This window comes from Argopecten irradians, chromosome 6, assembly GCF_041381155.1.
Source record: "Argopecten irradians isolate NY chromosome 6, Ai_NY, whole genome shotgun sequence".
In the NCBI taxonomy this organism is placed as follows: Eukaryota; Metazoa; Mollusca; class Bivalvia; order Pectinida; family Pectinidae; genus Argopecten; species Argopecten irradians.
Genome location: NC_091139.1, coordinates 37,300,784 through 37,328,134, shown reverse-complemented (window position 1 = coordinate 37,328,134; position 27,351 = coordinate 37,300,784). Strand labels below are relative to the sequence as shown.

The following is a 27,351-nucleotide window of genomic DNA, read 5'->3' as shown; positions in this document are numbered from 1 at the left end:
TTCAATAAGTGAAATTACATTCTGGACAGTGTTGATCATTCAGAGATTATACAATCTATCTTTGAATAATTTAAATTAAATTAAGTGTTACACATATTTTGCTGCTAAATTGTCAGCCATAAATATTATGCTATTTTACAAGACCAGGAAACACCCACTTTTACCAAGCCATCTGTTTGTTACAAAATGTCTTAAAGTGAATCAAAGGGAGTCATTTTTAGTGCAGAAAAGATTAAGATAGTTTGTTTAGTTTTACGTCCTATTAACAGCCAGGGTCATGTAAGGACGTGCCAGGTTTGTTGGTGGAGGAAAGCCGGAGTACCCGGAGAAAAACCACCGACCAGCGGTCAGTACCTGGCAACTGCCCCACATAGGATTCGAACCCGCATCCCAGAGGTGGAGGGCTTGTGGTAATATGTCGGGACATCTTAACCACTCGGCCAAAGTGAATCAAAGGGAGTCATTTTTAGTGCAGAAAAGATTAAGATAGTAAGAAAGATCAATGTACAAGTAATAAGGTATTATTTATAGTAAAAGATTAAAATTTGATTGTACCTAATCAACTATTAAAAGCTATTAATCATTTTCAATTAATGTAGATAGTATGTATTTGATTATTTCATATTGAAACAACGAAAAAAATTCAGGACAGATATATACAATGGGGCAGTTTACGGTGTAAGCTGAGGAATAAAATTATCATACACATATATACATGTATACTTATATTACAAAACTACATTGATCACAGGGAAATCATATGGTACAGCCTGGTGTCAGTGTAGAACAAAGATCAATCGTTTCATCATCACAAAAAGCATTTTACAAGACGTAGACAACATAAGTGGTATACATCACTGAAGTATATATTATCAGATAACACAATCACATTGTGACAACGTAGGAAATACAACACAACAGTTAAACAACCGTGCTGGCGGTCAGCACATAATTCATTTATTTTGAATAAGTGGAATTGATAAGTTTAGTGCTTATATTTACATCTGATATAGATTAAAGAAAATCTTGGAGATTTTGCTCTTACCATGAATATACATGTCATTAATTACTATATATTGTCTTTATTTGTTATTTAACTTGGAGACCTCATGTTAATTGTAGTAAAAGGGAAACTTCACAATGATAGGTTTTCTTGAGCATTACGATGATTGGATATTCCATAACAGATTAACAGACTATGGAGAAAAAAGAAGTTTGAATTAATCACCTACCTTAACTACTGATTTTTTTTTCTCGTGTGTCAAGCAAAATCCTGTTATTGTATTAATTGAGAAACTTTAATTAAAGATGCTCTACCGCCGAAAGAGCATAAATGATATTCATCATTTGAACAATAATTGGTGTTTAATCGTGTATATATATGTCTAATTAACACAAAAAATTATATAAAATAATTTATTTCGCCTTTGGTGCATGCGCAATCAGTACTTCATTCCATATAGGATATAGTGTCACAGAATTTTTTCGGGATGCAATTAATTATTTTTCATATTTTTAATTTGAAGTAAAATTAGAAGCTCAAACTTTTCAATGGTGGTAATGGTGTAAAGTAAGTAACTTTTTTAACTGAAGAAAAATACTAAATCGTCTGCTCCTGTTTTTGATAGTGAAAAAATACCATTTGTCAGCGGTGGAGCATCTTTAAGTGCACTTTGTGCAGGCTATTATATTTAACCATTCATTACGAATTGAAATGAATTACAAGATATTGCCCAAAGCAACTAAAATGACATTAAAAGCTTGATAGACAACAAATAATTGTATAACCATGGAATGTACACGTAAAAATCATATTTGAGTACCACATGAATATGTATATAAGGTGTACAATAAACAATATACATGTATGGTCCCGCTGGGTAAAATTAAAGTAACAATAAGAGATAAACACTGTACAATGTAAATGTATTAAAATGACAATAATTAATAATGAATTCATTTTGCAGGATGTCAAAATTAGATTAGTGTAAATTTTAAAGCGAGAGTAACATGATACTGCACTGTCTGTACAAAATGACCCATTCTAGGTACATATGACCCATACTAGTTTAAATACCTATACTACTGTACTATATGTACATTTAATGTACAATATTATTACATGCATACCCTTTATGACTTACAACACAATTAATTCTAGTTTGTACATAAATAACATACACATATAATTCTTCATTATTTTAAACTCTGGCCCAATAAATCGATCCTGAGTCATTCACAACCAACATCTCCACCTCATCTGTCGCCATGACATCAAGGTAGAAGAGATCTTACATATGTTGTATAAGTTAACCCAAATCATAAAAATAACAGGCAAGTGACACCGAAAAAATCTTTCCAGGTAAAAAAAAAAATATCAGTAGGTCTGATTTGTATGCTCCTCACAAATGATCACAAGTTTAAAATTTGTATGTTATAAAGATGATATTAATGTAATAATTGATGAGCATAACTAGTTCAATTCAATCAATGTCTCCATTAGGGATCGAACCTGTAACCCTGGATTACCATCCAAACGACCAAGTCCCACAGAGCAGTATCACTAACCACGGCTACAACGAGTTCTGATCAAACAAGCAAACACGTGGTGTATGGTCATGATTAAATATCAATAGTAAACAGTATTGCTTCTCTGTAGATATGCCAATGAAGTAGTATTTTAAAACTATATGCGATAAATTGAAAAGTCACCATTAACGGTCCAAAAACATTCCACAAGTTTTATACATCATCGAAAATTCCCTTTGGAGGTCGTGAGAATGACCTTTGTTGTGATCCAAACCTACTGGAATGTCCTGAGGGCTGTGATTGGTAAGACTGGTGCCTTGTGTCGTGGCCTCGCCAGTCGTCCAGAGCATCAGTTGTCTCCCCTGTGTAGTCTATCGGCTCAGCCTGGCGCAGAAGTTCCGTCCGATCGTTCTCATCCGGGCTTCTTGGGACAGTCTGCTTTGCTATAAGATAAAGTAGAGTGTATTATGTAATGGTGGAGTTGAGAAGATAACATCATACTTACAAATTAATGTCAATGTATATATTGGACACTGGTATTCGTAATTGTACACCAACAGATCTCACCATTGTATCAAATTTTATTTTTTTTCCCTTTTTTTCTTTCTCATATATTGAAGACGTTTGTGACAAAAATGTCTGGCATGTACATGGTTAAACATACAAAAAATCATTTTTGTTTATTTTTTTTTATATGTTTTTCTTCATAATGATAGTACATCAATTTCATCTAGGCTAATACATATCAAATCAAAATTATAGCTCATAACAAGCTTCTTTGAGGACTCAAATGTCTAGATAAATCAGTGTAATAAAGTGTAGTTGCAAAAACTGGAAATATTCAATGAAGTATTAAACTTCCATATTTCTTTGAAAGGAAAAAAGCAAAATGTACTACCAGTAATTTAAACTAATTGGTAAGTGCAATAAAAGGAGGATTGTGTAGAGTGATAAAAAAGTTTATGCATGTTGTGCATATGCCCTGCAAAGGAATTCTGGGTAAATAATAATAAAGGCTGAGGCGGGATAGGGGTATAAGGTGTATCTACAGAGGATTATGTGTAATAACTATGGGAGAGGTTACCAGAGGTTGGTATTTAGGAAGTAAGTTAATACATATGTATAGTAATAGGATTTCTGGGTAAATAATAGAAAATAGGAGGGGGCGAAAGGTATGGGAAGTAAGTACAAAATATTAAAGAAATGCTGTGACATTAAATACTATATATATAATGCCTTTATATTATTGATAGCTAGATATAAACAATTCTTGTCTAAGTTTATGTCATTCTTTACATGAAACTAATCTTAAAACTGTTTCATAGCAGTTATAGATTTAGCGTATTACTGGCAATAAATATATAAAGAAGAATAAGGATAATTTCAAGCCTTGTTAGCAATATAGCAACACTTGTGTAATCCTACTTTTATGGTATATATGTAGTATGGGACCAGAACTATGGGAGGAAGTGGTCTTATCTGAGTGTCTATGTATGTAAAGCATGGAAATTAGCAGATTCAACAAACCATCAAACTCCATATCAAGACGTAATAGCTCCACATCAAAAGCTAAAATTTAAACAGGACACTTTTATTAGTGTCTTATGACCTCAGCAAAACAAATGATGAGCTGAGAGCGAAGAAGATTTGGGACCAAGATCTATCTAACTCTATCTAAAGGGTAATCAGCATGTAAAAAGAGAGGCAACTCGATCAATATGTACTGTATTACCAACTTTAACAAAAACAGAAACAGACAAAGATTTGTTTTTGTAAAGAAACATGAGTATCCCCTTTTAAATAGCAGTTAAAGTGATGGATTGTTAACATCATCTTGGAATTCACCTTTAAAATTCTGAAATAATGTAACATCCTTGACCTTTGACTTTTGGATCAAAGCTAATTGACTTAATGAAAGATCACTGGACAAATGTTTTGTGTAATTCAGGTAAAGTATACTAAATGGATACCAGTATTGAGGCTTCAGATAAGAATCTATCTGGTCATTTGGCCATTAATTCACTTTAAAATCAGCACTACAGTGATCTTAGCAAGTACAATACACATTTTACATTGGTATTTGTCAAAGTTTTGTCATGATATCATCAACAGCTGGAATAATGGAATGGCAAAATCTTAATAACAGAACCAGAAAAACCACATTAATGTCAAAACTTCAGCAACAAAATAAAAAGCAAAGCATGCAGTGATTATCTACAACAGCTACATAATTTTAGCATGTGAAAGAGTAATTAATTCTATGGATATTTCACCAACAATATCTCCCTCATTCTTACCTTCCTCTTTAGCAGGTTCAGTGACCACTGGTACTGAAATTTTCATAATTCATTTGGATTTTGCCCACATTTTGTCTGACACAATTAGCATGATTTGTTTCGGATTTTCTTCTATTTAAATGGTTAATGTAAAGTAATGTAGATTAAGTCACATGATGTGACATGAGATTCAATCTTGAGTTGACAGTTCCCTCACCGTTATTATATATGAATGAGTTGGCTTCCTCACATATGACATTTCGAGTTGACTAAGTCAAATAATTTAACAAGACACATTAACCATCACCTACATAGTACAGCTACTAGTTTATCTACCAACAACAGGCAAATATGTAATTTTACACAGAGGCACCTTCACAAAAGGAAATAGGAACAAAAATGAATTCACAAACATAACTCTATGGACATGCACTAAAGCTATTAATCAATTAAAAGACTTTACAACTAAACAGATAACATGACAATCACATCTCAAAACATTCAAATCATATCTTTATATAGTACCTCGTCTTGAGTAGCCATCTTGTTCCACCCCGTTACGCGGTGTTGATCGGTCAGTTGAGCTGTCCCCAAACTTTTCTGTCCACTGGCGCCTCCTCGCTTCTCCTTCAGCCTTCCTCTCTAAGCGACGTCGCTCTGCAGATATATTTTTAAACTTATTGTCAAAACACTTTACCCTGAAGGAAGGAAATCAAAAGGCCTTCAAGATAATAGTCCTTTAATTCAGATTAAGGTTACAGCTATATGTAATGAATATCTGATATTACTGGAAGGAACATAAAAGCACATAGCAGTTAATTCAAGTGGTCATTACAGAAGGTGTGACTACGTGATTGTACATGGTTTTACAGACACTCGGACACCTAAATACATATAACCGTTCAGAATCATTACACCAGTAATGGGAAAACATATCATCATAGTTCTACACCTGCCCTCCACCTCTGGGTCACAAAGAAAGACCCAGGAAGGGGAGTGCAATGCTATGACAATAGGTTTTGTTTCAGCAACAGAAATTCCACTTATCTCTGGCTAATAAAACCTGGTATGTGAAAAGACTTAAAACATAAACTAAAAGTCAGTAATTAGGAACATTTTACAGTATCCATAGCCCAGATGTCATACTTTAATGACTAGAAAATCTTTTGATTTTGTAAGGCAATCATATGTCCAACAAGGCCATCATCTTACCTCGGCGGATAATCTCTCGTCCCTCATCAACAAATTCCTGAGTCATGTCGTCGTCTCCAATAAACTGAGAGAATCCAAGGAACTGCAGGATGCGTGACCCTAGACTAAAGTATGTACAGATACAGAGGAGGACTATAGCGATGGGGAAGTAGATGTTGAAACCGTCAGACACAAACGATATCACATCCATGTGACCCATGATCTGAAAACAAAAACAAATGGTATACATTGTATGACCAAATGACAGGAATATCATATATAAAATAACAGTGATAGAGACAAAACATCCTCTAGTTTCTACCTATACCTGCATAGAGCAGAGGGTAACTGCTGTATCATTTCTATTACAATAAGCCCTCTACTTCTGGGTTGCAAGTTATCATTGCGGTTATTAAAACGATAAGCAAAGAAAACAAATCAAAGGAAAGTATCATTTCTACATTGGAGGTTAAAAAGTCACAAAATGACAGAATATATTAATTCAAGTTTTTAAACTTTTGTTTAGGCCGATCAAAGATAGATAAGAGAAAACCTGAGGTTCATCATATCGATCTGATGTAGCTAGACAATACCATACCTCTGTGTAGGAGGTCTCCTCCAGGTTGCCCCTGTATGTTATGTGACTGTCCAGATGGATGAGTCCAAGGAAGTTTAGACACAAGGGTGGGGTAAGTCGGCATAACATCCTATCAACCAACACAATATGAAGGCAAATCAAATCAAGGTACAAATGTACTAAAGTGTATTTAAAAAATTTCCACTAAAACTATAAAAAAAAATTTCATGCCAAATCAACCTACAAATTTTGTTCATACCTATTTCAAGATACCATAAAGCTAATTATTTTCATAGGCCAAAATTTTTATACTTCTGACTAAAAATGAGAGTCATTTCGCTGTCTGGTGCAGTGATAGTCATCTACCCCGTGGTAGTTAGGACGATGACAGGAAAGATAAAATGACCCGCATTATGAAAATTAAAATTTCATTTATTTTAATCAAATTGTTCAGAGGGTGATGATAAGTGTAGTATTAACGGTAAATTAATAACTTTTGTGACTCTACAAAATTATCGATCTTGTTTTACATTCCAATTTTACAAATTAAAAGCCGTTATGGAAAATTAGTGGACCTTTAAGCAGATTTAAAATTTTGTATGAAAGGTCATAAGTTATTCATCCAATTCCTTTATTTCCTGATGTCCTGTGAAATCACGAAAGTAATCAACTACACAATACATAGATTTATTGACATTAAACTAGTGTCCATGTTTTCGTTGAGGTCAGTTTAGCCGAATATATATACGTACATTCCAGTAAACACGAGGCTGTACTCGTCCGTCTGGTGGTGTGGAGCTATGTAGTAAAAGTTGAGGATACGGATCTGGAACACACTGTAGTATGCACAGAAACACAGGTAGGCTATGGTAATGATTGATGCTAACTGAAACAAAAGGTAAGAAAAACATATCATGAAACAGACAATAAAGAAAAGCTTAACATATGGTAAATATCATTCACACACAAAAAGAATCATCCATGTATATTTAAAGTCAATTCATCTTTGACAGAAACATTTTAACATTAGGAAATTTTATCTGATTTTTCTCCCTCCAAAATACTTAACTCTGAAAAATGTGGCGATATCTTATAATCATATTTTGATAATTTTCATAACTTACAATGCTATCTTTATGTCAATCAATTATCAGAAGAAAATTTTCCCAAATTCAGGTGATTGAATCTATTGATCTTGATATAAAATTTTATTATGAGTCATACAGCAAATTGTATATCACTAATACAAGATGAAATCTCACCTCAATATATACATAATCATAGTTTTGTTTGGCAAGATCAATGAAAACAGCAAACAGGGATAGCACAGGCTCCTTGATGAAGAACAGACACTCGGACCAGACAACCATGAAGGACAATATGGTGAGGAGGACAGCCAGGATTCTACGGAACCACGGCCGCAGTAGACACTTCCAATACCATTCTGGGTACAAAAACAGATGATTACAGATCAGAGGTTAAAATTATATATAAATCTGCTGTGATTTTCAGTATCTTTTAGTACCATTCAGGGCATATGAACGAATTTGCGATTACTGTAAACATACAATAAAATACTTATTTTATCGCAGTCAAATCTTAGTGTAAATGTTAAAAACTATAAATTATAATTTATTAGTGTGGATATAACTTAGTGCCATTCAGTGGCTCAATACTGGAAATACCCTTTAACAAAATTTTGTGCTGGACATGAATTAGCGCTTCAAAGACAGTGTGAAAAAAAGTTACAATAAAACTTCATTGTACCGCTTAAATATGTAAATATGTTTACTGTAATATGTCCAGTTTAATCGGCTATAAAATGGTGAGAAACAGTCATAACTCAATGGAATGATTGCAGTAGTAAATATTTCTAGAACAATTCTGGGAACACTTACCAACAGTTGGAGTATAGACACTGGAGAAAACACCAGTAGTTTTATGACCATGAGAACTGTGGAAGACATGGTCGGTTTTGCCCTCGTTATTAGAGATGTCCTCCAACTCGTAAGCCTTTGACATGAGATTGTTCCACTGGGCTTGTGTGCGGTGATTCGTCTGTGTTGCCTGGATGACACGTTTGTGGAGTCGGACCAAAGTTTTCTCACTCGGTACGTCTTGTGGCTTGTTATAATCCTCATAATCATCGTTATTAGATCGTACGTTCTGTCTCAGTGAATCTGGACACTGTAGAATGTAAATATCTTTATAGCAACAATAGGAAAACTATCAAATCATTTATTCCAAGAAATCCTAAAAATATTAGTAATATCACAAGTTAGCATATGCAACTTGCTGTGTTTCCCATTTCAACTTTTTATGGAGGTGTTACTTAATATGTAGTCAGAAAACTTCTTGCAGATAAAGGTAGTTAAGAATTGATATTTTTTGTTTTTCGAATAGGGGAATAAGGAAGGCAAAACATACATTCTATATGGAAAATGTTTAGAAGTCAAATGCTTAAAATTTTGTGGCTAGATAATATTATTACTAGTAAGAGACAGAGAGGATGTGAAAGTTATAGAGGAAGGTGAGCTTAAAACAGTAAAAATAGTAGATCCACAAGATAATTAAATATAAACCCAAACATTTACAACCCCTGGTTTTTACCACATGCACAATATCTGATATATGGAACTGTAATAGAAAAACTATTCAATGGAAAAGTTGATAAAACAAAGACTAATCTGTAAAAGAAAAACTATTCAATGGAAAAGTTGATAAAACTAAGACTAATCAGTAAAAGAAAAAGTTTTCTATGGAAAAGTTGATAAAACAACTATAAAACTAATCTAAAGAGATAAAGAATTCAATATTTATAACACAAAAGTGTCAAATATTTCTGATAAAACTGGCAAGGTCAGGTGAGCTAAATAAAGGAATTAAATGAAATTTCAGTAATGGTAAAGTCAAATCTTAAACATGTCTGCAATTACCCGCGCGTACAAATATTTCGAAAAACAACTAACATGTGACCTGTATCCCAGTATCTAAACTAGAACCCACGTAAATTAAGAGCACGAGAGATACCAAGTCACCACTATGTTTGTTACCAGTATTTCTCCCTGTGAACAAAAGGCTGCATGGTTAGTTTACCCTCATATTGATTAACTTATTACCAATTAGTACTCGCTGTATAACTAAGTTGATTGTAAATTACTGATTCAATGACATTGCATAGATGCTGTGCCAAAGAATGTATAAAGTTTCCATCTTTTCTGTCTCAATATCAGTTACTTTTAGCATATGACAGAGTATATACTGTTAGATTAGTAGTTGTACATTATCAACTCACTAGACCGAGCTGTATGGTTCACTTTAGTGTATGACAGAGCTATATCACTGTTAGTTGTACATTATCAACTCACTAGACCGAGCTGTATGGTTCACTTTAGTGTATGACAGAGCTATATCACTGTTAGTTGTACATTATCAACTCACTAGACCGAGCTGTATGGTTCACTTTAGTGTATGACATGTCCTCTTACCTTCAGCAGTATGGTGTCCATGTGTTTTCTCAGTGGGTGGTTGTACCGGATCTTCTCCGACACCTGTTTTATTTCCTTAGAAAAAGATTCCACAAATAAATACATGTATCATAACGAATCAATTAAAAAGATATATATAATAACATAATCCATGTTGAGGAAAACTAACATGGCATTAATATTTTAATCAGACTATCACCATATTAAGCAATACGTACAGTAACACATGGTTATAACAAGCCCCTAAGGATCAAGATGTGATACCATATTCTGGTATTTTGTTTTTATTTATGAAAAAGCCTCAACAGAGTAGTAATACAATTTCAACCTAAAATGAATAACGTTTTGTATCAGTATCATAAATTTTGCTCACAATCTATAAAACAAATTTAAAATCAAGTAAAAGTTACGTACATCTAAAACATCCTCAAGATTTTCCTCTGCTTCTGTCTTTTCCGTACTCAGCTTGGCTATTTTGAACTGAGTACGTTGTAAAGTGTAGACGGTCTTGCCGCTGTTCCAGATTGTCCTGGGTACCTCGACTAGACCATACCCTAACAAGAGTACGAGGAGGAATAATCCCCACGTATTACTGGCTGTCACACCAATCACCTTCAGCTTCTCTCTGTGGACAGGTAGGACACCACATTATAAAAGCTGCTCAACCTTGCTATCCACAACATTTAAAACTCAACCATCTTGTTTTATTCCATATTAGACAATTAACATTTTATTACACTTAATAAATATTTGACCAAGTTTGATTTAGATACTACAGATAACTTTGAGTTAATTTAAGTATGCGAAGTCAAACATGTTATTCATTATAATAGATCAATTGAATGATTATGCAAATATTCCAATATGCTCTTTATATACTACTAATATTTAATGCAAAACAAAAGTTAACATTTACTTACGCATCAATATGAAGGTCTGGCCTCACAGCTACATAAATTAGACAAACACCAAAGATAAGAAGATAGGTGGCGTAATATATTATATTCTCTATGATGGCTGTTTTGATTTTCCCTGCCACACTGAAGTCACCTGCTGTTGAGTAGGACTGCATCATTGGTAGTAACAACCTGGTAATCAAGTCAATAGTAACCATTATGACAAAGACACAGAATCATATATCATAGGTCAGTCGGTCCTTAATATTACAACATTTCTTATAGCGATATTAATTTACATTACTGATGGTTAGTGGTCAAAGCATCTTGTATCCATAATGAATTTACAGGTTTATTAGTAAAAGAAACCTAGTAGTCCCCATTAAGTTGTGGACATGTACCAAAGTTATCAAACACAAATTCTGAACATTCAGAGGAGTAAAGGAGTCTAAACATTGGTCTGAAGGGGAAAAATGGTATACATTAGGCCAACCCAAGTTCATAAACACCTAAATTGTGTTAACGTTAAATCATGTTAAGGAAATATGTTAAACTAAATGATGTCTTATTAACTTTTATGTTAACGTTACATCATGTTAGGGAAATATGTTAAACTAAATGATGTCTTATTAACTTTTATGTTAACGTTACATCATGTTAGGGAAATATGTTAAACTAAATGATGTCTTATTAACTTTTATGTTAACGTTACATCATGTTAGGGAAATATGTTAAACTAAATGATGTCTTATTAACTTTTATGTTAACGTTACATCATGTTAAGGAAATATGTTAAACTAAATGATGTCTTATTAACTTTTATGTTAACGTTACATCATGTTAGGGAAATATGTTAAACTAAATGATGTCTTATTAACTTGTCACTGTAAGCAACTTTTTACCATATGAGGAACTGGGCTTTTCAATATCACTCATGAAAAGAATGATTCCTCCAAAATCTTACCAGATAAGGGATGGGATTATCAATATCTCCCATGAAAGGAATGATTACACCAAACTCTCACCAGATAAGGGATGGGATTATCAATATCTTTCATGGAAGGAATGGTTCCACCAAACTCTTACCAGATAAGGGATTGGATTATCAATATCACTCATGAAAGGAATGGTTCCACCAAACTCTTACCAGATAAGGGATTGGATTATCAATATCACTCAGGAAAGGAATGATTACACCAAACTCTCACCAGATAAGGGATGGGATTATCAATATCTCTCATGAAAGGAATGATTACACCAAACTCTTACCAGATAAGGGATGGGCTTATCAATATCACTCATGAAAGGAATTATTACACCAAACTCTCACCAGATAAGGGATGGGATTATCAATATCTTTCATGGAAGGAATGGTTCCACCAAACTCTTACCAGATAAGGGATGGAATTATCAATATCACTCTGAAAGGAATGGTTCCACCAAACTCTCACCAGATAAGGGATGGGATTAACAATATCACTCATGAAAGGAATGGTTCCATCAAACTCTTACCAGATAAGGGATGGCTTATCAATATCACTTATGGAAGGAATGGTTCCATCAAACTCTTACCAGATAAGGGATGGCTTATCAATATCACTTATGGAAGGAATGGTTCCATCAAACTCTTACCAGATAAGGGATGGCTTATCAATATCACTCATGAAAGGTTCTACCAAAATCTCATCAAATAAGGGATGGGCTTATCAATATCTTTCATGGAAGGAATGGTTCCATCAAAACATTTACCAGATAAGGGATGGGCTTATCAATACTTTGGATCTTTTATAATAATATATCCAAAAATACTGTCAAAACTTAAATTTACAAGAGATCCCAGAGGGATCTTGGCGCCCACCAAAGATTGATCTATGTCTGACAAATGAAAGAGGGATCTTTTCTCTGCTTTTCAAACTTACACTTCTTTTTTCTGCTTTTCAAACTTTAAACCATCAAAATCCAAGATGGTGGTCGCAAAATGCAATAGGCAGAACTAGGGTCCTAGAGGAACCTACATATGATATTTGAGAACAATCCCTTCAATACTTTCTGAGAAATAGCGGTAACAAACTTTAACTATCAAAATCCAAGATGGCTACCGGTCGGCCATTTTGTTGACCGATCAGTCCCAAAATGCAATATGCACAACTGGGGTCCTAGGGGAACCTACATATGAAATTTGAGAAAGATCCCTTCAGTGCTTTCTGAGAAATAGCGGTAACAAACTTTAACTATCAAAATCCAAGATGGCTACCTGGCGGCCATCTTGTTGACTGATCAGTCCCAAAATGCAATATGCACAACTGGGGTCCTAGGGAAACCTACATATGAAATTTGAAAAAGATCCCTTCAGTGCTTTCTGAGAAATAGCGGTAACAAACTTTAACTATCAAAATCCAAGATGGCTACCTGGCGGCCATCTTGTTGACTGATCAGTCCCAAAATGCAATATGCACTACTAGGGTCCTAGGGGAACCTACATATGACATTTGAGAACAATCCCTTCAATACTTTCTGAGAAATAGCCGTAACAAAATTTAACTATCAAAATCCAAGATGGCTGCTGGTCGGCCATCTTGTTGACCGATCAGTCCCAAAATGCAATATGCACTACTAGGGTCCTAGGGGAACCTACATATGAAATTTGAGAAAGATCCCTTCAGTACTTTCTGAGAAATAGCGGTAACAAACTTTAACTATCAAAATCCAAGATGGCGGCTGGTCGGCCATCTTGTTGACCGATCAGTCCCAAAATGCAATATGCACAACTGGGGTCCTAGGGGAACCTACATATGAAATTTGAGAAAGATCCCTTCAGTACTTTCTGAGAATTAGCGGTAACAAACTTTAACTATCAAAATCAAAGATGGCTGCCTGGCGGCCATCTTGTTGACCGATCAGTCCCAAAATACAATATGCACAACTAGGGTCCTAGGGGAACCTACATATGAAATTTGAGAAAGATCCCTTCAGTGCTTTCTGAGAAATAGCGGTAACAAACTTTAACTATCAAAATCCAAGATGGCTACCTGGCGGCCATCTTGTTGACTGATCAGTCCCAAAATGCAATATGCACTACTAGGGTCCTAGGGGAACCTACATATGACATTTGAGAAACATCCCTTCAGTACTTTCTGAGAAATAGCGGTAACAAACTTTAACTATCAAAATCCAAGATGGCTGCTGGTCGGCCATCTTGTTGACCGATCAGTCCCAAAATGCAATATGCACAACTAGGGTCCTAGGGGAACCTACATATGAAATTTGAGAAAGATCCCTTCAGTACTTTCTGAGAAATAGCGGTAACAAACTTTAACTATCAAAATCCAAGATGGCGGCTGGTCGGCCATCTTGTTGACCGATCAGTCCCGAAATGCAATATGCACAACTGGGGTCCTAGGGGAACCTACATATGAAATTTGAGAAAGATCCCTTCAGTACTTTCTGAGAATTAGCGGTAACAAACTTTAACTATCAAAATCAAAGATGGCTGCCTGGCGGCCATCTTGTTGACCGATCAGTCCCAAAATACAATATGCACAACTAGGGTCCTAGGGGAACCTACATATGAAATTTGAGAAAGATCCCTTCAGTGCTTTCTGAGAAATAGCGGTAACAAACTTTAACTATCAAAATCCAAGATGGCTACCTGGCGGCCATCTTGTTGACCGATCAGTCCCAAAATGCAATATGCACTACTAGGGTCCTAGGGGAACCTACATATGAAATTTGAGAAAGATCCCTTCAGTACTTTCTGAGAATTAGCCGTAACAAACTTTAACTATCAAAATCCAAGATGGCGGCTGGTCGGCCATCTTGTTGACCGATCAGTCCCAAAATGCAATATGCACAACTAGGGTCCTAGGGGAACCTACATATGAAATTTGAGAAAGATCCCTTCAGTACTTTCTGAGAAATAGCGGTAACAAACTTTAACTATCAAAATCAAAGATGGCTGCCTGGCGGCCATCTTGTTGACCGATCAGTCCCAAAATACAATATGCACAACTAGGGTCCTAGGGGAACCTACATATGAAATTTGAGAAAGATCCCTTCAGTACTTTTAGAGAAATAGCGGTAACAAGAATTGTTAACGGACGGACGGACGGACGGAAGGACGGTAACAAGAATTGTTAACGGACGGACGGACGGACGGAAGGACGGACGGACGGAAGGACGGACGGACGACGGACCACGGACGAAAGGCGATTTGAATAGCCCACCATCTGATGATGGTGGGCTAAAAATCTTACCAGGTGAGAAATTGGGACGTCCAGTAAACCACATGCCAGAGAGCTGGGAGGACATTGTCAGGGACGTGACTGAGCGGTTGTTCACAGGGATTTACAATAGACAGATGTAGAGGCTGAGAGTGTATCGGTGTACTGTCCAGGGCTGACAGGTTTACCCCAGGACTGATAGGTGTGTCTGTCACATTACTTGTACCACTACTGTTAGGGGAGCGTTCTGTCGTCGTCGACAGCTGAGGCAACTTGTTATCTCTCAAACATTGTCGATAAAATGTCTGTAAAGATTAGTAATTAGAAATTAAATCTTTTGATTGAATATGCCAGGAAAACTGCTTCTGCCAAATAAACCGATCCACAAGGTATCTTTAAATGTACATTTGATCATAGAAAAAGATGGTAGATAATTCAATTAATGAAAATATTATATTATACATAAAGATTTAATTTGCACACAATCAGGAGTATCAACGAAGGATTTAAGTCGCAACTCCATTTTTTTTTTTTTTTTTGTGGTAAGGACGATAAGGTTTCTTTGTAAACAGCATTTTATAGCATTATAGAACAGTATCACATTGATTACACGCCATCATTTTTTTGTTTAAATCAAATTATATAATCAAATACTGGAAATAAAACTATATATTGTATAAGCCTTTTCAGGGCTCATGTTGGCATTCGCCGTAGGCAGCAAAGGCAAACCAAAATTGTGATTGGCAAATTCAAATTGCCTTTGACAAAAATGGCCGTTCTACAGTTATTGGTGATTAAATTAATGATCAACAGTGACCCTGCAAACTTATAAGTCTTCAATCATAGGATGCCATATGCTAATATGCTAACAAATGGGATGGCACCAAATATCATTTTTCTAATTTATCTCAACTTAACAGCATAGGACAGTTATAGAAAAACAGTATCTCTTATTCAAATGATTACCAGTAGATTAAATATACTTACTGACGATACATCTAACGGAAGGACGAATATGATCATAAAAGAAAAGTACCAAGCCACGAAAGTAGCTAATGTAACAAGGACATGTTGCTTCCTCAGGTCTCCATAGCGATGAAGGAGGAATGCTGCTAAACAACATGTGCAGATGATCTCCACAACAAGCGGACCAGCACTCATTTTGTTGATTTACTGACTCAAACACTGTTAAAATTCATTCATTTCAATTCTCTGAAAAGGGAAAATAATGTGATTGTTTAAGCATATGTATATCTTTACATTTAGTAACATCAGAAATTTAGTATTTGTTGTTTTTAATGACAGTTGTTTTATAGCTTTTAGACACAAATTGATGTAGAGTAGGGGTACATAACTTTGCACACTTTTGGCATTGATCTTAAGGAATTTCAAATACTTTCATTCCAAATCAAAAAGACTGACTTACATCGGCAAATGTACAAGTGCTTCACAACACACGATTATGTAACCGGATATGAGCAAACGTATCACTGCGCACGGGAGCTGTTATTAACTTGAGGTTAAACCTGTGGTTGAATGGGTTTCGGGGACAAAATTTCGCACATCTCTAAAACTTTCTTGTTTTTGGCGAATTTTCTTTTTTTTTAAACATTTCATAGACCAACATCATAAACAAAGATTAAGTACAATTCAGACTTTGAAATGACATCTAAACCAAATTTTATTTCGAAATGAATAAGTGACATCTCGTTGCCATTTTGGTTAGAAACAAGAGGCACAGAGGGCCTGTATATTGCTCTTCTGGTTTGTAATGCCAAGTAATGTTCTGAATACAGGTTCATTGTTCTTTCTTAAAGGAAATTGAATATTTACCTCTACTTCCCTATTGGGCACTACCCCTCCTGCCACCGGGGGGTCAGATCCAAAATTTATACAAGCTCGGTTTCCCTTCCCCAAAGGATGTTCTTGGTCAAATTTGGCTTCAATCCATGCAGAACTCTACGACTAGTAGTGATTTATAGAATAAACCTCAATTTCCCCTATTGGGCCCCGCCCCTCCTGTCTCAGTGGGGTCAAAGCCAAACTATACAAACTCTGTTCCCCTTCCCCTCAGGATGTTCCTGGTCAAATTTGGTTACATTCCATGCAGAAATCTATGACTGGCGGTGATTTAAAGGATTAACCTCTATTTCCCCTATTGGGCCCGCCTCTCCTGCCCCTGGGGGGTCTGAGCCAATATTTATACAAAGTCTGTTCCCCTTCCTCCAAGGATGTTTGTGGCTAATTTTGGTTTCAATCCATGCAAAACTCTAGGACTAGTAGCGATTTATAGGATTTACCTCTATTTCCGCTATTGCACCCTGCCCCCAGGGGGGTCATAGCCAAAATGTATACAAACTCTATTCCTCTTCCCCAGAGGATGTTACTGGCCAAATTTGGCTTTAATCCATGCAGAATTCTAGGACTATTAGCGATTTATTGGATTTACCTCAATTTCCCATTTTGGGCCCCGCCCCTCCTGCCCACGGGGGGTCAGAGCCAAAATTTATACAAACTTTGTTCCCCTTCCCCCAAGGATGTTTCTGGCCAAATTTGGTTACCTTCCATGCAGAACTCTATGACAAGTAGCAATTTAAAAGAAATGTTGCCGGATGGACGAACGACTGATGCCACGCCATGACATAAGCTCAACGGCCCTTCAGGCCAGGTGAGCTGAAAATGACCGCTTCCCATAGTAAACAATGTAAACGAGGTCAAGAAATTCATAGGGTGTCCGCAGAAAATATCTGCATATACAGATTTTCATTCAGTTTTCGATATATCCTGAAAAAGGGTAAATTTCTCTACATATTTGTATGTGACACAGTTATTCAACACCCAGAATTATTTTATATCAAGTGGTTTATTTTCTATAAGTTTCTTTACTGAGATCGGCCGTATTATTCGGATTTCTGTTTTCTAAACAAACTTATCCTGAAAAGTTCAGCTTAATATGACAAAATCACAGTAAAAGGCCTCCTTAAAGGGCCACTACCTTTCCGAAACGGCTTTTAACTTTTAAAATAGGAATGTAAAACGAGATCAATAATTTTGTAGAGTCGCAGAAGTTATTAACTATACATTTACTAGCACACTTATCATCACCTTCAGAACTGTTTAATTAGAATAAATAAAATGTTAATTTTCATAACGCGGGTCGTTTTATGTTTCCCGCCGCCGTCCTAAATGCCGCGCGTTAGTTGACTATCACTGCGCCAGACGGCAAAACAGTGAAATGAATTTCCACTGTTATCGTACATTAGACAGGAAATCTTGCATATGTTTGGTGTTGTAACCTCATCTTAAGCCATCGATATATATTTTCTTTTGTTATTAATGTTTTTAAGAAACCTTAAAGTTTTGCTCCGGAAAGGTAGTGGGCCTTTAAGTCACATTATAAACAACAAAGTACATCTTTCTGACATTTACAGGAAAATCGTGAAAAATCGTCAGGTGTGCAAAATTACGTACTGTGCGAATTACATACCCTTACTCTAATGGTTCAAAAGTCTTAATGTCACAAATATGGTTCATATATCAGTAGTATACCAGTAAAAATAACTAAAAATAATAAGGGCGCAGCCCTTCGTGCCTGAAGTGCGAAGCACTTCTAAAGTAACGCATACATGAAAATATAAGAATAAACACAATCTTCAAAATTCAATCCTACACACTGACAGCTTCAGTTTGCGGCCGCCATTTTTTCATACATATAGGGAGGTTGTGCGTTGCCCCGGTACTGCTCTCCCCAGTAAATATATATTTAACTAATGCAAATGCATAACAGGAGTAATTAAACATTTTTTATTATTTTTTAAAATAATAACACTTTGAAAATTAAAAGCTTTAGATTGCAGTCAAAATATCCACCAAGGCGAAGATGAGCACAATGAATCATGACGTCACATAACGTCAACAAATGGCGCGAAATCATACGATTCGCATACGCGGCACTCTAGGCCTTGAATAGACACAAAGAAATCCGAATCTTTGAGTTCATTTCTTTGAGTTTACGCTAGACATTTATTACATCATATATCTATAGTTTTTAGTGAGTCCTTTTATTTCTAAATTATGCATGACTTCTACATGAAATAGAAAATAAAATAAACAAGTAGAGCTTCGCTCTTCATATGCCGTGCAGGATTCATATTAAAACATCTGGCTGCGCCCTTTAAGGCCTTGCCTTCAGTCGTATTATTACTACGTGTATTACCAGAAATAAAAAGGAATAACTTAGAAATAACTTAGCCTACTTCGCAACGCTCAAGATAAAAATATAAATGCAGACAATATACAGTATTCTTCGTGCCCTTTTCTACCATTTGAATGATTACTTTTTATACATTATGTATAAAGCATACATATAGAATGCCTCCGATTCATTGCAAATAGAGTTGATAACCTGCAGCATTCGTATCAAAAGTAACACGAACAAGCCCCCCCCCCCTTCTCTCTCTCTTTCTGGCCCTTTACCATCAATATATATCCGTTTCACAAATTGCAATATGTTGCTTGTGACGCATCACTTCTTTAGAAACCATACCTAAAAGGAAAGCTCTAACATTTTCAAACATTTGATCTGTTTGCAGCTAAAGCGGGCAAGTCGTATTTCTACAAACTTCATAATGAAATTCGCTGACAGGTGCCACATCTGTGCCAAACATTAATCTGACACTGACGTCATAAATATTGATCCACGTGCACAAACGCTTTTAAAACAAAGTCAGCGAGACGTTTGTACGCTACGTACGAAGGAATTATTTTTCTAGTAGTGAAATCGAATACGGTATCAGCAAAAATACAAGAAAATGAACCAAGAAATAAATTAGTGAGTTGTTAATATAAACTATGCAGTGAATATGCTAGTGTATAAATTAACATAAACTGAATCTTACCGCGAGAACCTTTTCTTTCTCAACATTCAGACACGTTTCTTATAATAATTCTCTTTCTTCCGGAACTTTTGTCCGTGTTCGGCCCGATCCATAACTTTAGATCATTATGGTGCTTTCCTGTCAAGGCTGTTGATAAGTTTTCATGGAAGAGGGAAACATGCTGGACTTTTCTGAATAATGACTTGTTCTTCATGACTTCGTCAATCATGTACATTGTCAGCAAGAAAACTTTGACATGGGTGCTTAATTTTGTAAGGAAAATTAGTTTTCTTTTCTTGCTTTTCTTTGTTTATTTCAAGAATATTTTCTCTTCGCTGTTGTTGAACATGTTGCAACACATACTGAAGGTTGAGGAGGATATTGTAAGACACAACTAGTATCTGGTATCCTAATTTGGATGTTCAGACCTTTTTGGTTGATAACTAAGTTGTACCTTACTCCAAACATATGCTTATTGCGACATTACCAATACTCAGTGTCACCAAAATATGAAGATAAAATAATCAGAAAGTTCAGTACTTAAACAGTGCAGTAAAGACAATAAGTATGAAAAAAATGAAACAATGTTTCAGACAGTAATGGTCAGACTTCATCATCATTTAGGATTTTAAAAATTACTGTCAAAGTGTAGCGGGATTGCACTGGGTCGATCATCGGTGACTAGGTAGCTCAGTCGGTAGAGCAATCGGCTAGTGTTTGAGGGTCCCGGGTTCGAATCCCGGTCTGTCTGCTACGTTTTCTCCTCTCCTGTTACAAAAGATTAACATATCATCAAACATTTATTGAGTTGTACATTGAAAGCAATTGTTATAATGAGAACAAATTCAATTTTTATTTGTGAAAATTAACTAATTTGTGACTTGTACACTGGTAATTTAATCTGAATTGTTGCATTGCAGATCCTGTTGGTCATCGTTCTTCTATCCTGGGTGTATGTGATAGTGGCAGGACGGTATGCAGGACTTTTGTACCTAGATAAAAACTATTCCTGATACAATGGAGATTATAAATGATAATGCCGCAATGCTTACCAACTACGAAGTGATGACATTACTGTCAGATATCCAGGCAGGACGTGGACAGAAAAAGCCTGATAAAAGTTTACAACAACTAGCAACTATAACTTATGAAGCTGTGAAATATTTGGAGGACAGACCATGTAAAACACAGACTCCAGAAATTATTGAACAATTCATGACAGACGTTCAGCCTTATAATCTAACTAAATCTGAAAAAGTTCAGTTGTTAAATCAATATCCATCTACTGCTGTTGAAATCCAGTTGATTGTGGAAGAGAGTGAGGAACGGTTAACTGAGGATCAGATTTACGAACTCTTGGAGGTGATAGGAAAATACCGTCCAAGTGAAGCTATTGAGGAGGATGGAGAGGAAGATGATGAAAATGAGGACATGGATGAAGGAGAGGAGGAAGATATAACGGAACAGGAATAGATCTCTCGATCACCTAACATTCTACACAAACAAATGTTTACGGTTAAATCAGTTGTGCTTTTCATATTGTAGATAAATTGTATTTGTATTTAAATTTATTTTTATTACATTTATCATGTAGATGTAATAAGTTATTACATAGACATTCTCAAATAAATCCCTTTCATCTTATATTTGAAGTGCTGTGTTATCTTAACTGAATGCTGTTCAACATGAAAAATTGGTGTTAGTGCTAACTTGCATTGTTTCATTCAGAGCAAATTCAAAGTTTGTAAATAAGAATAAATAACATGTAAATATTTCATGTTGCACAATAATGAAATAGATGGAAATGAAACTTGAAGGTTTTATGGGTGAAATCTTTCTAGAGACTACACACATGTTACTGAATTATGTCAGCCTATTTTGACTTTTTGATGCAGAAATAAAGGGCTAGGAAAGTACATATGTGGTCAATTTAAGAAACAGAAACAAGTAATAAGCAATAAAACAATTTTTAATTTTACCTTATTTGGTATCATCAATGGTCATCTAACTATCATAACAATAACAATATCATACAGTCGAAAAATTGGTAAAAAGATATCTTTAGATAAAATCAAAAGATGAAATGAGTTGAAAATGCTTACCCTTTCTACTAATAACTAAAATATTGTATACAAAATACCCTTCAGTAGACTTTAAAGTCATTCATTCCAGCATTTCTAAGCCTCTTCATTATTAGGTCATCTGACCCAAAGGGTCAGGATGACCTAGTCATCATGCACCGTCCGTCGTCGTCCGCCGTGCGTAAACTTTTCATTCAAACAACTTCTACTCAATAACCATAAGGCCCAAAGTACTCATATTTGGCCTGTAGCATACTGGGATGAAGGGCTATCAAAGTTGTGAAAATAAATGACCTTGACCTACTTTCAAAGTCACAGGGGTCAAATAGGCTAAAATCTTTGAACGACTTCTTCTAACTAACCAAAAGGTCCAGGGTACTCATATTTGGCCTGTAGCATGCTGGGATGAAGGGCTACAAAAGTTGTGAAAATTAATGACCTTGACTTACTTTCAAGGTCCCAGGGGTCAAATAGGCTTAAATCTTTGAACGACTTCTTCTAACTAACCAAAAGGTCCAGGGTACTCATATTTGGCATGTAGCATGCTGGGATGAAGGGCTACCAAAGTTGTGAAAATTAATGACCTTGACATATTCTCAAATGCAAGGTCACCGGGGGTCAAATAGGCTAAAATCTTTGAACGACTTCTTCTAACTAACCGAAAGGTCCAGGGTACTCATATTTGGCCTGTAGCATGCTGGGATGAAGGGCTACCAAAGTTGTGAAAATTGATGAGCTTGACCTACTTTCAAGGTCACAGGGGTCAAATAGACTAAAATCTTTGAACAACTTCTTCTAACTAACCAAAAGATCCAGGGTACTCATATTTGGCCTGTAGCATGCTGGGATGAAGGGCTACAAATTGTGAAAATTAATGACCTTGACCCGTATTGTCAAGGTCACCGGGGGTCAAATAGGCTAAAATCTTTGAACGACTTCTTCTAACTAACCAAAAGGTCCAGGGTACTCATATTTGGCCTGTAGCATGCTGGGATGAAGGGCTACCAAAGTTGTGAAAATGAATGACCTTGACCTACTTTCAAGTTCATAGGAGTCAAATAGACTAAAATCTTTGAATGACTTTTTCTAACTAACCGAAAGGTTCAAGGTACTCATATTTGGCCTGTAGCATGCTGGGATGAAGGGCTACCAAAGTTGTGAAAATTGATGACCTTGACGTTCTTTTAAGGTCACAGGGGTCAAATAGGCTAAATTCTTTGAACGATTTTTGTTAACTAACCCAAAAGTCCAGGATACTCATATTTTGCTTGTGGCATGCTGGGATGAAGGGTTACCATAGTTTTAAAAATGAATGACCTTGACCTTCTTTCAAGGTCACAGGGGTCAATTAAGCTAAAATCTTTTAATTACACCTTTTAATTAGCCGAAAGGTCCAGGGTATTCATATTTAGTCAATAGCATGCTGAGATAAAGGGCTATCAAAGTTGTGGAAATTAATGAACTTGACCTACTTTCAAGGTCACGAGAGTCAAATATTCCAAAATCTTGAATTTTGAAATTCTTCTCAAGTTCTACCAGTGTGATTAAGCTGAAACCTGCATGAAATGATCCTGACATGGTCCCGACCTAGTCAGTGTTGTTATATTTTATGTCGATCCAAAATCCAAGATGGCTGCCACAGATGATCCAAGATGGCTGCCACAGATGCCATCTTGAAAACACATTTGAACTTCTTCTCAAGTTCTACCAGTGCAATTTAACTGAAACTGGAAACATGAAATGCGACCGATATGATCTTGTCAAAGTGTTGTTATATCTCTGGTTGATCCCAGATTGAAGATGGCTACCATGACACCATATCTAATTATTTTCCTATACAGCTATTGCCAAGATAGTCAGATGACCGTTAAGGCCCTTGGGCCTCTTGTTGAAAAGGAGTCATTCAAAGATTGCAAGACAATATGCATGGCACCTGTTACTTTGTATGAATGTCAAGGTAATGAATTTCAACAAAATTTAAAGCCTCTTATTCCAGCATGCCAAAGCTTAAGGCCCAATTTTAGGTATTTAGGTATGCTATTGAAAAGAAGGTGTTCAAAGATTAGTTAGCCTATTTGAAGGTTATTCTTTTTGACAAACTTGGTAGCCCTCAGCTTGCTACATCCCCAATATCAAGTCTTTAGGCCTTTTAGTTACCAGTATTGACCATGAAGATTTTAGCCTGTTTGACCCCTTTGACCTTGAATGAAAGTTGAGGTCATGCATTTGAAAAACTTCATCACCACATACTTCTGGCTAAATAAGAGTACCCTTGGCCTTTTGGTTATTAAGAACAAGTTGTTAAAATATTTAGACTATTTGACACATATGAACTTCAATAAAGTTCGTCATTAATTTGAACAAACTTGGTTACCAGCATGATACAGGCCTAATATTTAAAGATTTTAGTCTATTTGACCTCTGTGATCTTGAATTAACATCAAGGTCAATCATTAGGACAATCTTGGTAACCCTTCATCCCAACATACTACAGACCGAATATCAGATCTCTAAGCTTATTTTTAGTTAATTACAAGAAGTTGTTTAAAGATTTTAGCCTAATTGATCAGTGACCTCAAGGTCATTCATGTGGACAAGATTAGAAGCTTTTCACCCAGCATACTGCAAGCTAAGTATGAATACCCTGGGCCATATAGAGCCTCTAAAACTACAGCAGCCATTTATTGAATATATAAACCATTAGGGTGATTCAGGCGCCATTATGGTTTCCTTATAGGGAAAATTTCAACTTAATTTAATCTTTATATAAAATTTGGCATGTTACGGGTCAGCTATGGTCATTACCAATAAAGGACTTCCTCTCCTGTATGTGCATGGTTTGCATGTAGTGACAGGTGGTGTATCATGCATTCATGTTGTGTCTCTTTGTGATAGTGGGAGCCTAGTTGTTCTCTTACCCCGGACAGGGATATCCACAATTTTACCAGTGTGAGATTTTCCTATCTCACCCTTCGGTAAAGATAAGCTACACAAGATCTTTGCATGTGCTCACATATGGTCAGAGAAATAGAACAGTTCACCCTCTTTGAAGTGAGACAGGAGATCTCAACCATCGGAATAAGATTCTTCAGCTGTCAAACACTTGGCAAAGCCTTGTGTTTGACAACTTAAGAATCTTACCCCTTTGGGTTGAGATTTTCCTGTCTCACCCCAAAGGGGGTGAAAGATTCTATTATTCTACCCCATCAGACAGAGATATCTGCACTTCCGGTGAGGGTAAAATTTCTCTGTCTTACCAGGGCAAGACAATCTGCATGAGTAGAATATATTTGCATGATAAACCAGAAGTTGTACAACGTCATATGCAAATAAACATTAATCAGTGCAATCCAATTGGACAATCCATATCATCTTTAACCTCGATTTACTTCATGCGCACGCTGAACTTTGACCTAGCTAATGATCATCACAAAGTCCACCTGCTTTCACACATTTCGTTGATGTTTACATGGTAAAAGACTGTATTAAAATGGTTTTGATTTGTTAATCTTCCTTTTAACTTTGAATATTTCAAAATGATTTAGATTCTTGTTTGTCAACAAGTTTGACTAAGTTTTTCAAAAAGTAAAATAAAAAAATCTCCAATTGATACAGTTAGTAAAGAAATGTTTGTCTTTGCTCTTTTGAAATCATGCACAGGTATTTGTAGTTTTAAACATTTTTAGGATATCCGACGCAAAGGTTCAGGATGACCTTATATTTAAGTGATCATGTGATCTGCAGTGCATAAACTTTTCACATTTTGAACTTCTTATCCAGTTCCACGGTGCAATTTGGCTGAAACTTGCCTGAAATGGTCCTGATCTAGCGTTATTTTTGGGGTCAATTCGAAATCCAAGATGGCCACCACAGCCACCATCTTGAAAACACATTTTGAACTTCTTCTCAAGTTCTACCAGTGCAATTTGGCTGAAACTTGCCTGAAATAATCCTAACCAAGTGTTATTTTTGGGGTCGATTGGAAATCCAAGATGGCCGCCCTCTTGGAAATGCATTTTGAACTTCTTCTCAAGTTCTACCGGTGCGATTTGGCTGAAACTTGCCTGAAATGATTTGGACATGGTCCCAACAAAGTGTTGTTATTTTCGGGTTGATCGAAAATCCAAGCTGACCGTCACAGCTGCCATCTTGAAAACACATTTTGACCTTCTTCTCAAGTTCTACTGGTGAGATTTAGCTGAAACTTGCCTGAAATGATCCCGACATGGTCCAAACCAAGTGCTGTTATTTTTTGGGTTGTTCCCAAATCCAAGATGGCCACCATATCTAATTAATTTTCTATAAGACTGTTGCTTAGGTTGTCAGATGACCGTTAAGACCCTTTGGGCCTCTTGTTTTGAGAAATTACAGGTGCCGAAAAAGAATTGTTCCCTACCTAGAGAGTAGGACAGGGAAATTTCTACCCTAGGAGGAGATTTCTCCACCCTACCCTTAAAGTAGGAAAAGATCATATTAATCTCAATGGAGCATACTATAAAAGATACTAATAGGACACACTTGCAGGAAGATAAATGCAAAATACATACAGGAGGGGAATTTTCCAGTATGATATGCTGACACAATATCATCACCCCATGCCTCTGCCCTCTTTGAAATAGAGAAGTTTTGAAGACAGAACAAGATTATAAGACTCTTTTATATGTGGATATTAAGGATAGGGATATTCTACCTGAGGGTCACAAAATGTTGTAAAACCCGAGGCTTGCCAAGGGTTTTACAACATTTTTTGATCCAGAGGGTAGAATATCCCTATCCTTCATATATCCATGTATGAAAGAGTATTTTTCTCTCATACCTCTACGTTTTATTGCAATTTTACTGCTATTATTTTCCATCATTTTGAAATAAATTCGGAAAATAACGCGACTGCAAGTCAAATTTCCATACATGAAAATTGCGTGATATTTTCAATGCAAATCCTGTTGTTTGTATCTTTTAAAGTAAATCCAGCTTAATTTCTGAAAGAAATTGTTAAAACTGTGTCTAGAAAATAGTAATTTTGTTGACGCTGTGACGTCACAAGGCTTTATTGCATGGTAGCCATGCAATACAGCTTCAGGCGACATGGGTGTATTGCCCTAGACCAGCCAGTATTATACGTGTAGGTTTGAGAGAAAAAAGGGGATTGGACAAAAAAAAGTCAGTATTAACCTTACAGACAGTAAATCTTAAAGATAAGATTATTCAGCTAAATA

At 35.9% G+C, this 27,351-nt stretch overlaps 2 protein-coding genes across 4 annotated transcripts; one reads left to right on the top strand and one right to left on the bottom strand.

Moving 5' to 3' along the window:
- Positions 1 to 462: 462 nt before the first annotated feature.
- On the bottom strand, positions 463 to 19,978 carry LOC138325789 (G-protein coupled receptor-associated protein LMBRD2-like). 3 transcript variants are annotated; one of them, XM_069271697.1, is made up of 15 exons: positions 19,724 to 19,978; positions 16,165 to 16,389; positions 15,211 to 15,482; positions 10,982 to 11,149; positions 10,476 to 10,686; positions 10,062 to 10,136; positions 8,472 to 8,760; positions 7,836 to 8,017; positions 7,326 to 7,459; positions 6,595 to 6,703; positions 6,018 to 6,219; positions 5,331 to 5,462; positions 4,827 to 4,859; positions 4,057 to 4,098; positions 463 to 2,972 (listed from the first exon to the last, which is right to left on the bottom strand). In XM_069271697.1, the coding sequence occupies exons 2-15, from the start codon at positions 16,336 to 16,338 to the stop codon at positions 2,743 to 2,745; spliced, it is 2,253 nt and encodes a 750-aa protein (XP_069127798.1). In that variant the 5' UTR covers positions 16,339 to 16,389; positions 19,724 to 19,978; the 3' UTR covers positions 463 to 2,742. The 3 variants fall into 3 exon arrangements, with proteins under 3 accessions (XP_069127798.1, XP_069127799.1, XP_069127800.1); XM_069271698.1 differs by lacking the exon at positions 4,057 to 4,098 and having other exon boundaries at positions 19,724 to 19,974; XM_069271699.1 differs by lacking the exons at positions 4,057 to 4,098; positions 4,827 to 4,859 and having other exon boundaries at positions 19,724 to 19,972.
- Positions 19,979 to 20,166: 188 nt separating this feature from the next.
- On the top strand, positions 20,167 to 21,698 carry LOC138325791 (DNA-directed RNA polymerase III subunit RPC9-like). The gene is made up of 2 exons (XM_069271702.1): positions 20,167 to 20,326; positions 20,975 to 21,698. The coding sequence occupies exon 2, from the start codon at positions 21,072 to 21,074 to the stop codon at positions 21,525 to 21,527; it is 456 nt and encodes a 151-aa protein (XP_069127803.1). The 5' UTR covers positions 20,167 to 20,326; positions 20,975 to 21,071; the 3' UTR covers positions 21,528 to 21,698.
- The last annotated feature ends 5,653 nt before the right edge of the window (positions 21,699 to 27,351 follow it).

Coding starts and splice junctions, on each gene's coding strand:
- LOC138325789 (XM_069271697.1), bottom strand. CDS start 16,338: ATGAGTGCTGGTCCGCTTGTTGTGGAGATCATCTGCACATGTTGTTTA. Junction 15,483..16,164: donor TTCCGTTAGATGTATCGTCA/GTAAGTATATTT, acceptor TAATCTTTACAG/ACATTTTATCGACAATGTTT. Junction 6,220..6,594: donor AGGAGACCTCCTACACAGAG/GTATGGTATTGT, acceptor TTTTGTTTTCAG/ATCATGGGTCACATGGATGT.
- LOC138325791 (XM_069271702.1), top strand. CDS start 21,072: ATGGAGATTATAAATGATAATGCCGCAATGCTTACCAACTACGAAGTG.